Here is a 17,203-nt window from a genome sequence, read left to right as displayed (position 1 = left end):
GATTCAGGAGGACCTGAGTTCAAATCTGGCCTCAGACACATAACACTTACTAGCTGTGTGACCCTGGGCAAGTCACTTAACCCCATTGCCTAAAATAACAAAAAAAAAAGTGAAAAAAAAAAGAATCTGAATCCAAATTTGAACTCAAGTCTTCCTCACTCCAGGCTCAGTGTTGTATCTCACATTAATAAGTGTTTGCTCCCTCTCCTCTCTCAGACACTGCTGTCAAATATTGGATATAGGATTGGAACTCAGGCCTTCTTGACTTCCTGTGCAGACACCCACTATGCCATGTAGGTGCCTCATTTAAAGTTGAAAGGGTCCTCATCCATCATCTAGTCCATCGTCATTTTACAGAGAAGGAAATTTTGTCTCAGAGAGGCTAGGTAACTTGCTCTGGGTCAACACGACCTGCAGCGGGGATTGTGAGGAAAGCATCTGGTAGACAGAAGCACTAGGGAAATTTAAGTTATTAGGCATGTGGTGGGGCATGAAGAAGGGAGCCGGGCGCTACCACTGGAGCAGGGAAGAAATTGGGGGTGCTGTGTGAAGTACACCACAGTGGGGGCAGCCTGATAGAATACAAAGACAGGGTTAGAAATCACAAAAGGGCAGCTAGGTGGCGCAGTGGATAGAGCACCGGCCCTGAAGTCAGGAGGACCTGAGTTCAAATGCGGCCTCAGACCAAACACTTAACACTTACTAGCTGTATGACCCTGGGCAAGTCACTTAACCCCAATTGCCTAAAAAAAAAAATGAAATCACAAGGCCTTGGAGTGTGTGACCTTGAGCAAGCTAGGGCACTCCCCTCTCAGGCTTCTCAAGTATAAGATGAGGGGCTCGGACTAACACAGTTCTGAACTTTAGGTCCATTGAGTTTATTTTTTTGAATGTTGTCAATTATGCCAATATAAACGGTTTCCTTTGCAACCTTGTGTGTTTTATTCTGTGCATTTAGAAAGGGTATTCAGAAAAGGTTGACTGGGTCCAAAAGGTTAAAAATCCTCCTGGACCGGAGGATCCCTGAAGGAGGCAGCTGCCCCCAAGGCTTTTTGAATCGGATGCCCGGTCCTCAGACCAGGGCTGGGAGCTTGGGCGTGGCCGGGGCAGGGGACCAGGGTCGGGTGGGAGGGGAGGATGCTGAGTCAGCATCCATCGCAACGTGACCTGGCAGTCATATGACTTTAGCCCTAAAGGAGGAGTTGCACTTGCGGTCTCCGGCGTTGCAGGAGCCCGGGAGCTAGGGACGAGTAAGTGCGGCGAATGGGATGCGGGGGAGGCGGGGGCGTGCGCGCGGCCGTGAGCCCTGGGCGCTGCTGCTGCCGCTGCCTCTGCTGCCGCTGCGGGGCCGCGCGGGTGTGCAGCCCCAGCGGGGGGTGTGCAGCCCCCCACCGGGAGCGCTGGGAAGCTGCCGGCTGGAGCCGGCTGCCGCGGGGGTGGAGCTGCTGTCCTCCTTCAGCCCCCGGGGACGGGAGCTCCCCAGGAGCTGACTCGGGCCCCGGGAAGCCGAGACCCAAGGAGAACAGGGTGCTAGGCTTTTGCTTTCTGTCTCCAGAGTGAAAGAGAAACCGGAGGGGCGATGGGGACCCGAGAAGGAAGCATCCCTTTTCTCCTTTTTATGTACCTTCAGCAGCCTTTTCAGAGTCAAGTCTGCATGCACTTATTAAGCGCCTACTGTGTGCCTGGTGAGGCAGTTAGGTGGGATAGTGGGTAGTGTCAGGCCTGGAGTCAGGAAGACCTGAGTTCAAATGCAGGCCTCAGATGCTTACCTAGCCTTGTGACCTTAAGCAAGGCACATAAGTCCATTTGCCTCAGTTTTCCTCTTCTGTAAAATGAGCTGGAGAAGAAAATGGCAAATTACTCTAATATCTTTGCCAAGAAAGCCCCCAGTTGGGTCACGGACAGTCGGACACCACTGAACAGCAACAAATGGGCCAGCCACTGATCGTGGGAGATAGAGAAAAAAGGCCTTGCCCATTGTAATAACATTTTCCATTTGTTTAACCTATTTAGTTGAATTTAATTCCTGTTCTCACGGGAATTGCTTCATATGACTGCATACCTGTGAAGTTAGAAAGGACAAATGTTATAACCTTCTAGGCCTTGAGTCACATAATCAAAGATTTAAGCTGTCAAAGACCTGGGTTTGAATGTTAGGGGTCATAACGGGTGAGGCCCAGAGAGAACATTTACATGAGGTCACAAAGGTTGCAAAGAGTAATGTTTGTTGTTCGGTCATGTTCAACTCTCTGTGACCCCATTTGGGGGTTTCTCAGCAGACACTGGAGTGGTTTGCCATTTCCTTTTCCAGCTCATTTTACAAATGAAGAAACTGAGGCAAACAGGGTTAAGTGACTTCCCCAGGGTCACACAGCTAGGAAGTGTCTGAGGCCACATTTGAACTCAGGAAGATGAGTCTTCCTGACTCCAAGCCTGTCACTATCTGTTGCTTACCTCCTAGCTATCTGTAAAGAGCAGAGCCAGGATTTTAAAGTGCTTTGTTCTTCTAACTCCAGATTCCACAAAAACTCCATACTGTCGCCTCCTGTAAAGTTAGAACTTGGTACTGCCAGCCCAGTTCCTTCGGAAATCACCTATAAGTGAGGTTAGAATGGGGCGCTGGATTTAGAATCAGGAGTGGAGGATGTTAGAATACTACATACTACAGGAAATGTGAAATGATCCCTTTTTCCTAGACCGGGACATTTGAGAGTTACAGAATCTTGGAACTTGTAAAAGGTTCCAGATGCATGCATGTCTTTCCTAACAGACTGGGCAAGGGGTCATCAATAGATAAGGTCCTTGAGGCAGGGGCTACTTCATTTTTGTCTTTGTACCCGCAACGCCTGAGTACAGCGTCTGGCTTAATAATGCTTGTTGGGTAATTGATCTAGCCTCTGCTTAGATATCTTACGTCTGGGAGCTCACTCCTTACAGGGACAGCTTGTTTCATTGTAGGACAACTGTTAATTGTTGGGAAGGTCTTCCAGTTCAACCCCAATCTGTCTCCCATGTAAGCATATGATGCCTCATTCGTTCAAAGGCTCTGATTTTCTCTGGTCCTTAGATCAAATGAAATGAGACGTGGGAATGCTATTTACATGCAAGCCATTATTTTATAGGCTGTCCCACCTTCTGCCAATTGTCTCCAGGATCCTTTGTCCCCAACACTGGGTGGCAGGTGATGGGGACAGCCAGGAGGGGCCTGTTAGATGTGTGGGTGAACATTTTGGGGGGTGGGGGTGGAAACTCTCCTGGCAGCAGGGTGAGAAGGTTGTAGTTGATTATATATGGACAGCTCAGAACTCCCTGGGGCTTATATGCTGGCTGTCCTAAAGGGAAGCATTTGCTTCAGCTCTCTCTTTTTCCTTGTAAATCCCCATATAGGACACAATGAAACTCATCATCTTAGAAGATGCCCTTCAGGCCAGTGAATGGGCTGCCAAGTACATCAGAAACCGAATCGTCCAGTTTCAACCAGGCCCCACCAGATACTTCACCCTGGGGCTTCCTACAGGTAGGTCCTTTTGAGGGGCGTGGCTGAGGTGGTAGAAGTGGGGAGGATGAGGTATCTGGAAGTGAGAAGCACAGGCAGCTTTGTTCGGGCAGCACAAGGAAGGCTTGGGCTTCCTTGTGTAGCATTTCTTACCCTGCAAAGGTTCTCAAAGCACTAATGGTTATGGGGAGGAAGGACTGCAAGGAACTTCAGAGCTCATCAATCCACCTGTGCCTCCAGACATGACACCCTTTAAATCATTCCAGAAAAACAACTGTCTACATTTGTTGCTCTTTGGTTTGGCATAGGTTTCTGGGGTTAGGAGTTACTTGTGATTGAGCTTACATAGCTAAACTAAACTAACTTATAACCAAAAAGTTGTAAGAAATGGGGTAGCTTTCTTTAGGAATATAAGAGCCCATATTCAACACAGATCCCTCTCTCCTCCCAGCCATGTGGTGCTCCTTTGCTCCTCACACACTTTTGCTCAAATTATTGATTTTGATTAAAATAGCTGAGATGCTAAAGTTACTGGCAAAGCTATAAAACCATCATATTGGGCCTCCCCAGACCTCGTCTTTGCTGTGCTCTTTTGGGGTCATGGAGTTTGGTAGAAGAAACTTGGAATTTACATAAGCATTAAGCTCTTTATTTAAAAATACAAAAAACTAAGCATTTGACTTTTGGCAGCCACTTTCTCAAGCACTAGAGGGAAACAGGACAGGTCCTTGAAATGGCAATTCAGTTGGATTCATTGGATATAAACAGGAAGGGAGGCGGTGAGCCATCCCCCAGTAGGCCACAGATGGGTTGATCAGCAGGGACCAGGTGGGAGTAGTCAGGAGATAACTGGAGGCACTTTGAGCAGACACTACCATTACCAGGACAAAGAGTAGTTTATTTATTGGAACTCAGAATGGTCTGGTGCAGGACTGAGGTTTTATAGCTGCAGCATCTCATAATTTTTAATTAATTCTTTCTCCCTTCTAACCTAGAATACTTCTCCACTTTTAGTCCATTCTCTCCTACCCTGTTTTCTGTGCAAATGGGGAGCAGTTGTTTACTGCTTTGTCTGGGATCCTGCTAAATAGAAAAGCAAGCATGACCCACTCAGGCTAGTCAAGAGGCTAAGAGTATTGTTTTTGTCTTGGTGTAGTAGATCGAGTTCTAGACTCAGAGTCAGGAAGACCTGGGTTCTAATCCTACTTTAGATATGTGCTAGCTGAGTGACTCTGGATAAGTCACTTAATCTCTGAGCCTCACTTTTCTCATCTGAAAAATGGACATAATAGCTATTTCAAGGGTTGTCGTGAGGATGAAACAAGGTGGGCAAAGTGCTTGGCAAACCTTAAAGCACTATATAAATGTGAACTGTAATTATTTCTCGAAAGAGGATTCTGTAAAATTACTTACTTATCAGACAACAAGGCTTGTGCACCAAATTATTTTTCTTACAGTGAGGATGGATTTTATATTGAGCCATTTCTCCTCTCGTACCTGGTTTCTCTTGTATTTGTGGGACAGAAGCTGTCCACGGCGGCATCCAGTCCTTGATCTCATTGGCTTCCCAGTAGCTTGGTGTTCTAACCATGGAGGGACACAGCTACAGGCTTGTTCATCATATCATCACATGGCAGTCATCAGATGTCTTCTGTGGGTACCAGCTGTGTAGGACGTGGCTGCTCAAAGGCCTAGTTCTTTTTTTTTCAGTCTTCTAGGGTGATGAGTGTTAACTTCTTTCTCAGAAGTCTCAGAGTCGTTAGAGCTGATGGCCAAGGTCTGTAGAATTTGGGCAGTGACTCTCTTAAGGAACAAAGGCAGTGGGGATGGTCTGAGTCTCACTGGGGTTCCCCGGAGCCCAAAAAAACTATGCAAAGCAATCCCTCCTTATGCCTGGTATGTGGCCGTGCAGCCCTGTGCTGTGGAGAATACATGAGTAACAAGACACTACCTACCTACAGAGGGCTTATAGTCTAGGGGGGAAAGAGCCTTGTGTGTGGGGGTGTGCTATATAAGAATGTGTTAAATTGTGACACACAGTCACACAATAAATATATATGAAATAAACTCAAGGAGTTAGAGAAAGAAGGGTCCAGGTGGGCTAGGGTTGGGTGAATTCCAACTTCAATTAGAGATTGCCTAGTAGTGAAGACAAAGCGGGTGAGAATCCCCATAATCAGACTTTTTGGAAAGATAAAGCGGTAGTTAGTTGGAAAGAGGAGAGTAGGGTTTCTGATCTGACCTGGGATCGATAGGCCTGGTCCTAAGAAAAAGGTGTCTTCAGGTCACTGTTTGGGCTTCTGGGCAATGCTAACAAACTCCTAGACCTCTCAAAGGGACACTCACTGACTTCCCTTTCTTCTAGGAAGCACTCCTCTTCCTTTCTACAAGAAGCTGATTGAGTATTATAAGAATGGGGACCTCTCCTTCAAGTACGTGAAGACATTTAACATGGATGAGTATGTGGGTGAGTGCTTTCTTAAGGGCCTATGGTGGGAAGATGTTATCGGAGGCAGTGGCAGCTTTCTGACCCTGGCTTGGGGCTCCCAGGAGGAATAGGGCCTTTGAGTCATGTGAATGATTAGCAGGGCAGGGGTGATAATGGGGGCTCAAGGCCTGGGCCTGCCAAGTAGCTTAGAGCATGGTGTCTGCCACTGACCTTTGCGCCTTCTGTGGAAAGAATGATTGCAGAGAAATTCGTGGCAGGATATGTCACCTGGAATCAGTATTTAGACCATCCCTTTTCTTAGTCTCTCCTTCTCCTCTTAACACTTCTTCCAGTCTGCTGGGGATATTAAACAGGAGACTGGGAGAAGTCTGGGACCTGTTTTGTTCACTCTGCCGTGTAAAATATTCTGCCCAACCCCCTTTCTGTTTTTGATGGGTTTACTTTGAAATTTCTTTGGTTCTTTGAATATTTGTTGTGTCTTTGCTGACCAAAGAAATCCCATCTTGGAAGCCTGATTGCTGTTTTTAGCCAATAAAGGTGTAATGAGTTGTGGGGTGCATAGGTCGAGTGAGGTAGGACACACAGGAAGGACAAAGATTTAGCTTCACACTAGAAATATTCCCAATTCAATCTGCAATTTTGCCAGCGAGTCTCTTGTGGAATAATTCAAAATCATTTTTAAAGCTGTTAGAAGGTAGTGATATCTTTTGTTTTCCTTCATGTCCTTCCTTCTCCCACAGCACACCGAGCCCCGTGGGGAAGATGGAGAGGAGGGAAGGAGATACAGGAAAACTTGGAAGAGAGGAAGACAGACAGAGAGGGGAGACAGGAGCAAAGAGAAAAAGGAGGGGGGAGACACACACACACACACACACACACACACACACACACACAGAGATTACATGGAATTTGCAGGTGGGAACCACCATACAACCTATCTCCTGCGGCTGGGGGATAACTTTCCCTTATGTTTGGTTAATTTTTCCAGGTTGGCCATAGGGTGTCAGGTAAACAAGTGGTGACTAAAACTTTCTGCTTCAGGCTGTTATCCCCCAGGAATATGTAGCACAGGGATCTTTAACCTTGGGTCCCTGAACTTGATTTTTAAAAATATTACAAAAACTGTATTTCAATATAATTGGTTTATTTTGTAATCCTATGTATTTAGCATAGGTATTTAAAAACAATATTCTGAAAAAGAGTCCATGAGCTTCACCAAACTTCCAGGGGGTCCATGACACAAAAATGGTTAAGAACCTTTGGTGTCAAGACTGGATGTGGCCTGACTGGGGCAGAGGCTAGGGAGATTATCACCTCCCTAATCTTGGACATGATGCTTATCTTAAGTAGCCTAAGATTTTATTAGCTGTTTTGGCTGCCATTGATCTAGCAGGTCACTAGAACCCTCAGATCTTTTTCGAGAAACAAAAAACCCAACATTGTTTGAGCATACTTTCCCCATCACTTCTGGAGTATAGTGTTTAATTCTGGATCCCATATTTTAGGAATGCTTTGATTCCCGTGATCTTCACCTTTACCCTATCTCAGCTCTAGACTTCACTCATCATCACCCTCAAGTGTTCTGCCTCCACAATCCCAAACTCTGAAGTTCCTTTATCTAATCATAACCTCTTGTCTTTCCATTCTTCCCTGTACCTTACCCCTCTCCTAAATCTATTTTCTATTCTCTTTACAGGTATAGTCATTTCAGCGCTTTTTCTAGGCTTGACTTTACTCTCAATCTTGACCCTTTAGTTAACTGGTCACCTTTGCAAAGTCTTCCATCCTTGAATCCCTTGCATCATTCATTGTCCAGCACTCTACCAATCTGGCATTCCATTTCCTTCGAGAGCTGGCATGGGGAGCAGCTAGGTGGTGCAGTGGGTAGAGCACCAGCCCTGGAGTCAGGAGGACCTGAATTCACATGTGGCCTCAGACACTTGACATTTACTAGCTGTGTGACCCTTATAAAATGCTTCATTGATCAATGGACATTGATGAACTGGAAGGTAAACGGGAGGGTGAAAATACATGAGTTATGCCACGTGAGGACGGGTTGAAGGAATTTGGTTTAGTCTGTAGAAGAGAAGGCTTGGGGAGGCACATGATACCTGTCTTCAGATATCTGAAAGTTGTAATGTGACAAGGGGATTAAATTTCATCTTCTTGGCCCCAGAGGGCAGAACCAGAAACAATGGGTAGAAGCTGAAAAGAGGCAGAGTTAGGCTCAACAAGAAACATTGGTAACCATGGAGAGCTTTCCAAAAATGGAATGGGCTGCCACAAGAAGTGCTGGGCTTCTCTTCCCTGGAGCTTTTCCTGCACAAGCCGGACAACCACTTGTCAGGGAAGCTGTAGAAGGGATTCTTTGTCAGCTATAGGTAGAGTCAGGTGAGGTGCCTTCCAACTCTCAGGTGCTACTGCCTTCCTCACCGTACATTCACCTTGTACTTATTTTGTGTGGTGTTTCAGAATATAGGCTGCTTCTTTTTTTTTTTTTTTTGGCTAGGCAGTCGTGTTAAGTAACTTGCCCAGGGTCACATAGTTAGTAAATGTTATGTGTCTGCGGCCAGATTTGAGCTCAGGTCCTCCTGAATCCAGGGCTGGTGCTCTATCCACCGCAACACCTAGCTGCCCCCAGAATATAGGGTTCTTAAGGGTAGCTCTATACCTAACCCCCAGTAAGGCCTGAATAAGTACCTGCTGATTGATTGATTTGTTTCTCTGAGGTGTCCTGTCAACTACTTTTGGGGGAGGACAGAAAGGTAACAGTGATGCTGTGTTCCTTAGGCATCCCACGTGACCACCCTGAGAGCTTCCACACCTACATGTGGAACAACTTCTTCAAACACATTGACATTTCCCCTACAAACGCCTATATCCTGGATGGGAATGCATCTGATCTGCAGACAGAATGTGATACTTTCGAAAAGAAGATCAGGGAAGCTGGAGGGATTGAGCTTTGTGTTGGAGGTGAGGTCAAACTTGACGGGCTGGTCTGTCAGTAAGTATTCAAGAGGAGGAGAAAGCATAGGTCTGTCCTACAGTCTGGTTAGAAAAAAGGCTGTTTAGCTTACTATTTCCTGGGCTGGGCCCTAAATCATTTCTTCCTCTCTCACTCCACCCTGCTGACATTAAAATTTGCCCATCCTTTTATTGTCTTGCTTCCTACTAGAAACAATGAACAGTACATTATGGTGGAAGGCACATGGCATGGAAACTCTGCCTTGTAATACTGGGCAAATCACTTCTCTATAGGCCCGAGTTTCCCCATCCATAAATTAAGGGAGCTAGATTCGGTGATCTTGAGGTCTCTCTTACATGAAATATTTATTGAATTAATCCAGTGAAATCATTAGCTACATTATTTTATGTTCAGATTGTTCTCTCTTTGAGGGCAAAATGATCCAGTATAAAAAGCAATGGATTTGGAGTCAGAAGATGTGGGTTCAAATCCTGACAGTGCCTCCATTATTGCTACATTGGGCAAGTCACTTGCCCTCTGGGCTTCAGTTTCCTTATCTATAAAATGAGGAATTTGGATTAGATTACCTCAGATAAAACCCCATGTAGCTCTAAATTTATATAAATTCCATGAGTTTATTCCCAGCTATTTACAGTAAGAGCAGAAAGTATTAGTTTATTTGTTGAATCAGGAGAGGTCTGAGGGTAATGATGTCAAGAAGGACAAGGGTACTCCACCTCAATTCTTGGACCCTCCATTCCCACCAGACAGACTCCTGAGCTTAATTAGTGTGGCAGTTCTGGTGTGCTTAAAGGTATCAGAATAATTTCTCCACCAGATGGGTTTGGGGGCAGGGGAAGAGACTAATTTTTCAACTCCTAAGTTATGAAGGGATTAGGGAGGAAGTGTTTGCCTTTTGGAAAGAACTGTAAGCCTGTTGAGGGTAGGCATGATTTGTCTCCCGGATGCTTTATAATTACCTGACAACGAACACATCACACAAATGGTCACAACATGTTCATTAGCTAGGAGCAAAGGGTGGCTCAGCTGAATTATTTTGTAACACAATAGTCAACCTCATGTGTGCGTGCATGTGTCATCATGTTTTATGTACTTTTAATAACCAGCACACGTTTTTTCCTCCAGTGTTGTGCACTCTGAGACTCACTTGATAAACTTTATGACCTACTGAAAGAAAGTAAGCTTTTTAATATAATCCACAGTGGGACAGCCCTGAGCTCATTATGTCTGAAAGTTTGCTGTGTTAGGCTGAGCTGTCAGTTACGTATCCAGGATATATTGTCTTGAGTAATAAACTGAAAGGGTCACCTATTTGTATGATTTTAACTTTTTTCAAAAGTGCTTAATCTATATGATCTCATCTGTATCTTCAAACTAGGTCTGTGAGGTGGCCAGAAAAGGTATTCTTTCCACTTTAATAGATGAAGAAACTGAAGCAGAGAGAGACTATAGCTTTTCTGAGGTCACCCATAATATAGTTAATTAGCAGCAGAACTTGGAACTTGTTTTCCATTGTACCATGTTCTTTTGGTGGTTCTTTGGTCAATGTGTCCTGGTGTCTGTGATCTTGACAGTTCACGGCAATCTCCGCTATTGATGAGGGAGTATTGACTTCCATGTCTGGTCTTCCTGGTACCACCTATTTCCTGTGCAGGTATTGGCACTGAAGGACACATCGCCTTCAATGAGCCTGGTTCCAGTCTGGCGTCTAGGACCCGAGTGAAGACTCTGGCCGTGGATACCATCCTATACAATTCTCGATACTTCGATGGAGAACTCTCAAAAGTCCCCACGATGGTTCTCACTGTGGGTGTGGGTACAGTCATGGATGCCAGAGAGGTGAGATGATGATAGAAGGGCCCTTCATCTTCCTTGATGTTTCCTCTGGGAGGCTTGTCCATCCGACAAGGCTTCTCTTAAGACAGGAGTGTGATTCCCTCTCCTTCCTGATCCAGAACAGTATAGGGCATATCTCTGGGAAGAGTGGCAGACTCATGGGACGCTACCTTCAGTGTAAGTAGTGTTCTGATGTTTCTTTCTCAGAGTCAAGGGTATGTAGTTAAACCACATGGGATTTAATGTTGGCATGTGAGATAGAACGTGCCCAGGGCCCATGACACTTGTTTTCCTTTTTACTGCATTTCAAGTCTGTATTGGGGGAAGTTTATTTCCTTCCTACAGACACCTGTGTCCTGTAGTCCAGTGACTGGAGTGGTAAATGTGGGCAGGGCTAATTGGTTGCAGTTGACCTTCCAAACAGGTATGTTCAGTTTGTTTCAAGATGAAATTCTTGTCAATGGAATCCAGTATTTGCACTGACTGACTTTAAAATTTCAGAGATGCTTTATTGTAATTCCTGATAGATCTTCAACAGGAGGTGGCTTTAAACATTTTGATCTTCCAGTTCAATTGCTCACTTAAATGCAGAAGTAATCATCTCATCCTTTTGCAAGGTGGAGAACTCTTCCCTTCTTTCCCTCCCCATTCTCTTTTTAAACTTTAGGTGGGTTCATTTGTTCCCCTGAACTAGTAGATGCTTTTGGCACTGTATTTTTAAACCCCTCCTGGAGTTTGTAAAATGTTGGTGCCTTAAAGGCCTAACTTAAAAAAGAAAAGTCATAATTATGACTCAAAGGAGAGAAGCCTCATCAGGTAACTGGAAAACCCGGCTTCTATCCCAAGTTTACCCTACTTGCTGGGCAGCACAAAGTCACTTCAGCTACTGCTGTCTTGGGTTTTCTTATTTTAAGACAGGCATAAGAACCTCTACTTAGAGCCATTTGTAAGAGTAAATCAAGATGAAAGGTTTTGGGGATGGAGGAGTCCCAAGTTTTAGGGGCTCTGAACTTAGATTCAGAGTTGTAGAATTTTTTTTTCTTAGCTAGAAATGGTCTTTGGATATCATTTATTCACTCTAATCACTTTATCTAAAACAATAAAAAAAAACTTTAATGAAGGAAAAGCAGTCCCCAAGGCCCAGTCTTCAGGTTGCTTCACTTGAGTTGGATGGCGAGTGCTGACTAGTTGACTAGTATGTCTTCCTGGAACTAGAGAATTCAGAGCTCTGAAGCAAGCACAGGTTGCTCGCTTGTCCAGTTTTCTCCCTGAGCCCTCATATACATTTGAATCTCAGAGAAGGAAAGCAAAAGAGAAGAACCAGTGTGTCATCCCCTTCTCTGTAGTTCGCCCTTAAAGGGTTTAACTTTCAGCTCTGGTATTTGGGTCATGAGGTGTGGTTATAAAATTAAAAATAGGGATTTTTATATTTAAGAAAAGCTAGTTGGCTAATGGTTTTTTGGTGGACATTAACTAAAGCATCTAATTCCCTACTGGTGACTAGGTTAGGTAATAATAACCTTTTGGATTTTACAGTTACTCCCTGGGACCCTTTTATAGATAGATGACTTTTTTTGTCCAGGTAGGTAAAAAGTAAGAGTACCCATTTTACAGTTTGGAAAATAGAGGCCTAGAGGATATCGGAAGCAAATTTCAGTGTCAGAACTGATTGACGAGATGTTTGTGGCTCGGAAGTGCCTATTTGCTTCTTCAAAAGGATATGTTATAGCAATAGTCGACAGTTTTATGGCGCTTTAAAGTTTGCAAAGCGATTTATATGCATTGACTCATTTGGGCCTCATTACCATGTGAGATAACTATTAAAGGTATCATTTACCCCCATTTTACAGATGAAGAAACTAAGGCAGAGAACTTAAACTACTTACAAATGGTCACACAGTGACCAAAGGTGGGATTTGAATCCAGGTCTTCCTTACTGCAAGTTCACAGAACCACATAGTTGCTAAAGCTAGAAGAAACCTTTACCTCCATTTAGTACAAGCTGTACCTATATAACTACATACATATGTATATATAAATATACGTATGTGTATATACATACATACACACACATACATACATATGTATACATTGATCATCCGCCATTCCCAAGCCAGACTTGCAAGTGAGGCAGATAGTATCCTATCCAGTCTCCAGAAGCAGCCACTTCCCACACGCCGTCCCGCATCTGTCTCTAGCCTTCTTTGAAGCTCTCCAGTGCCACCTCCTCTGTGAGAACCTTTCCTAATCCCAGCATTCCAGCTGCTGTAATGTATGGTATGAGTGGCAAAAATATCAGGTAGTTTATTTGCTATTAACGTTCTAGAATTTTATGAACTGAGAGCCTAGCAAATGGGCCCAAGAGATGGTTTAGTGACAGGGCCACAGCAAGCTCTTGGGGGCCTCGATTCCCTCCCTGTCCAGTGAACTCTCTTGTTTTCCAATCTCTAGGTCATGATCTTAATTACAGGCGCCCAAAAGGCACTTGCACTGCACAAAGCCATTGAGGAGGGGATAAGTCACATGTGGACTGTGTCTGCCTTGCAGCAGCACCCCCGTGTAGTATTTGTGTGTGATGAAGATGCCACACTGGAGCTTAAAGTGAAAACTGTTAAGTATTTCAAAGGTGAGGGTTGATATGGAATTACAGAGGGGGGAGGAGTGAATTCACTTTCCTACTTTGAATCTCTGGGTGATATATAAATAAGCAAAACCACAACCTTCTTGTAAAAATGGCCTCCTTTTTCCACACCTTGGGAGCTAATTGTTTAAGAGAGTAGGGATTTTTTTTTAAAGAATAGAGAATTATGAAGTTGAAAATATCCCAAATATTATGAATAATAAAAGACTACCATCTAACTCCCATGCTGTGGTAAGGATCCTCAGTTTTTACACTGTTACAGATTGAGTGCCTCACATTGTTAGATAACTACACAGGGTAAGGCATCGATTAGACTAAGTGCCCTGGGACTTTTAAGTAAACTGATTATGGGAAAATCCAGATTTATATACACCTTCACCAGAATCCTAGACAAATGTTTCATGATGATGTGTATCTAACCCTGGGTTCTTTGAAGGCTGGGCCAGTAGAGAGCTGGAGGTAATAGTAGACTCCAAGCTTAACAACCAATGCAATCTTAGGCTGCATAAAGAGACTAAATCCAGAATAAGGCAGTTGATCATTCCATTATGTTGTCCACTTCTTCTGAGCAGAGAAGTCTTTGAGATAGATGGGGACTTCTGTTCAGATATGGCCCTTCCAGTGCTGAGACTTTGTGATTGAGTTAAGCTGAAAAGGCTTCATTAATATACCTGGTGTGTTTAACATCCTAGTGTGTTTAAAATTACTTCCATAATTTGATAAATTATAAATAAGAAAATTCATGGGATATAACTGTTGCATCGAAGTTATAGACAGAATTGAAGTGCATTAGACAGAATACATGCAATTCCTACCAGAAAAGTGTTTATGATCTAGAAGACATTGGAAAAAAAGTTAAACAATCTCTGGGGATGGCCTCTGAAAACTACTCTGTGATGTACCTGAACCTGACCTAACCTGATTTTTGTTTTGTTCTTTTGGTAGGGTTGATGATTGTTCATAACAAACTAGTGGAACCACTGTACAGTATGAAAGAAGCAAAGGAAAACCAACCTTCAAAGAGACCATATAGTGACTAACGTTACCCTTGAAGCCAGCTGTCCAATCCCCCAAAGAGATACAGACTTTGAGGGAACAGGTCTTTAGGGGGAAAAAAAGTTTCATTGATTAAACGTTTTATATGCCCACTCCAATGTTTTGTCTGCCTTTGATGAAAGTGAACATAGGTGGGTATTTTGTACTCAGCAGTAAGGGTTGAAGCTTACAGAAATGGGTGTTTTGTGCTGTGATTTGATTTTTTCTCTGAAGTATGTCATTTTTTTTCTAATGCCATGTTCTACCTGCTAAATAAGGGGAAATGGAAATAGAAATGCCCAACGTGAACATTTAAAAAGTGCCCCTAAGGCACAGGGAACACACTTTGTTTAGAAGGGGTCTCTTTGGTAGCATATGGAAGAGCAGACCTGGGGAAAGTAAACATTTTGGACCTGAATAGGATGTAGGTGTAGGTGGGGAAGAATATCTATTTTACTTTTTTATGATTGTCTTCTCTCTCACAGCAGACCCCTCACTTCTTAGGATTGGGTTTAACAGAAAAACATCAATGTTTCACTCTTGAGATTTGTGAGTGCAAGGCTATACATATTGAAAAGTCTTCCTAGTGAAGTTTGCCCATCCCTATTTAAAATGCCTGTGCACTTTGCTGTCCTGTAATATTCATTCAGTAAACTTTTATCATCACCCACTATGGACAAAGTACTAGGCACTGAGGGAGATACTAAGCTAGATCAGGTATACTATCCCTGCTCTCTGGGACCTTTTTCAATTAGGGATATTTTGCTGAAGGTAGGACATTTCATGCTATCCCTCTTCTAGATGATGGGAACTTCCATTGTTTGGGATGGCCATACTCATTCCACTCACTGTGTAGCCTTCTTACTATCTAATCTTTTATGTGCCTATGACAAGCTACTGCTGGTTCCACTTTTCGGGGAAGTTGGGTCTGATTCAGGTGCCTCTGACAGAACTTTTGAATACTGTGTTTTCTACTTGTATTTAAATTTTAGCTTTTATGTTATTAGTAAAATTGTTTTGAACTGATGGATAAATGGACTTGTTTACAATGTGATATTTTCTATTAAATTTGATATTTTCAAATGGAACGTGGTGAAGAGTAATGAACTTCCTTTTTAATCCTCCCCTACAAAGACCACTGGTATGTTTACTTCATAAGTAAAATGTTTTGCAATGACTCACTTCTTCACATAAGCCTAGAGATTCAAAATTATACTTGTCATCTAGAACTCCAGATCCTTCCTCCTTAATTAGATGGCCTCTAGTAAGGAAACCAACTAATTACTTAACTCCCGTAATTTATGTAGATTAAAAAAAATAAAGCACAAAGAGGCTGTAACTTGTCTGGGGTTGCAAAAGTAGTGACAGAGGTAAGATTTGGGGCCCGGTCCTCTGATTTCAAATAACACTTAGAATGTGATAGGAATAGTACAGTATGAGTGGTATAGAGCCACTTTCGTTAAATATTTCCCAATTATATTTTAATCTAGTTGGCCCACATATGTTTGACACTTCTGGTGTATAAGAAAGGGCAGTTAGATGGTGTAGTGGATGGAGCACCAGCCCTGGAGTCGGGAGGACCCGAGGTAAAATCCAGCCTCAGACACAAAACATTCACTGGCTGTGTGACTATGGGCAAGTCACTTAACCCTAACTGCCTCATATATTAAAAAATAAAGAAAGAAAAAAAAGCCACTAAGATTGTGTATCAGAAGACCTGGGGTAACTACATAGCCTTGGGCAATTAATTCATTTAGCTACTGGGCCTCTTCAGTTCTCAACCCTATGATCCTACTTTCATAAGCCGTTTAAAATTTATTTTGGAAAGTGTTGGAATAACTTTTTTTTTTACTTAAAAGTTGCAATAACACCAGTGAAACTGATCCTCTATTTTTGTTCCTGTATTTAATTTTATCTTATGTCTGTATAACTACCTATCATCACCTTCTGTCATTGCATAGTCAGAGAAAAACTAAGTTAGCAATTCTGTCTTAATCTTCACGTTGTGGATGCTTAAAGTTCATAATCATCATTTAGATTAAAAACCACCCTAGGGAAGCTAGTTTTTTTTTTTGCCCAAGGTCACACAGCTAGTATGTGTCAAGTGTTTGGTCTAAGGCTGCATTTGAACTCAGGTCCTCCTGACTTCAGGGCTGGTGCACTGCGCCACCTAGCCGCCCCTGGGAAGCTAGTTTTCTGACCACAGAGATCTAGTAAACTTGGATTCAAGAAAGACTGTCTGGCTATTGATAAGTCTGACAGGACAAGATAGTGTTATGATTCTCTTGCTCCTAATTTATTGAAGGCTTTACCTGTAACTTAATCTTTACTTGATTCTCTATTAATGCCTGCAGAATTTTGGAGTTCACTGCTTTGCTTACATGGCAAATAAGCTGTCAATGTTTGTGTAGTCTAGACTGTCCTTAATGTTTTGGCATTATCACATTCTTCCTGCCTTTGTAACATAGTCAGCTGACATTCTGTGTATCTTGTGTGTAGGGTGGGGCACAGTGGGAAGCGCTGGCCCTAAAACCTGACTCTGAGTGCTTCTGTACACCTAGCGGCATCTCTCTCAGACTGAATTGCAGAGGAAGTTTCCAATGAAATCACAAGTTCAGTTCCTACTCCATGTACATGTACACACACGAGGGGAAATGGAGAGAAAAGACAGGGAGAAAATCAAATGGACTGTCAGCTGATCGCATTACTAGTCCATTTAATCAATTATGCTCTACCCTGCTGTAGTTTGACCACAACACA

General features: G+C 43.3%; 1 protein-coding gene across 5 annotated transcripts in view; it reads left to right on the top strand.

Annotated features, from left to right (window-relative positions):
- Positions 1-15,531, top strand: part of GNPDA1 (glucosamine-6-phosphate deaminase 1) — a 40,828-nt gene extending 25,297 nt beyond the window's left edge. For 2 of the 5 annotated variants that reach the window (XM_021005153.2, XM_021005155.2), the window contains exons 2-7: positions 3,388-3,517; positions 5,862-5,963; positions 8,736-8,918; positions 10,586-10,770; positions 13,219-13,393; positions 14,354-15,531. In XM_021005153.2, coding sequence (XP_020860812.1) covers positions 3,394-3,517; positions 5,862-5,963; positions 8,736-8,918; positions 10,586-10,770; positions 13,219-13,393; positions 14,354-14,448 — 864 coding nt within the window. In that variant the 5' untranslated portion in view covers positions 3,388-3,393 and the 3' untranslated portion in view covers positions 14,449-15,531. Of the gene's footprint in view, positions 1-1,158; positions 1,251-2,516; positions 2,606-3,387; positions 3,518-5,861; positions 5,964-8,735; positions 8,919-10,585; positions 10,771-11,112; positions 13,394-14,353 lie in introns of those variants that run through there. The other 3 variants (XM_021005154.2, XM_021005152.2, XM_078150500.1) reach the window with 3 other exon arrangements.
- Positions 15,532-17,203: the final 1,672 nt, after the last annotated feature.

Source organism: Phascolarctos cinereus, unplaced genomic scaffold (genome assembly GCF_003287225.1).
Source record: "Phascolarctos cinereus isolate Bilbo 61053 unplaced genomic scaffold, phaCin_HiC Scaffold_2;HRSCAF=192, whole genome shotgun sequence".
Taxonomy (NCBI): Eukaryota; Metazoa; Chordata; class Mammalia; order Diprotodontia; family Phascolarctidae; genus Phascolarctos; species Phascolarctos cinereus.
This window is presented reverse-complemented; position numbering and strand designations above follow the sequence as displayed.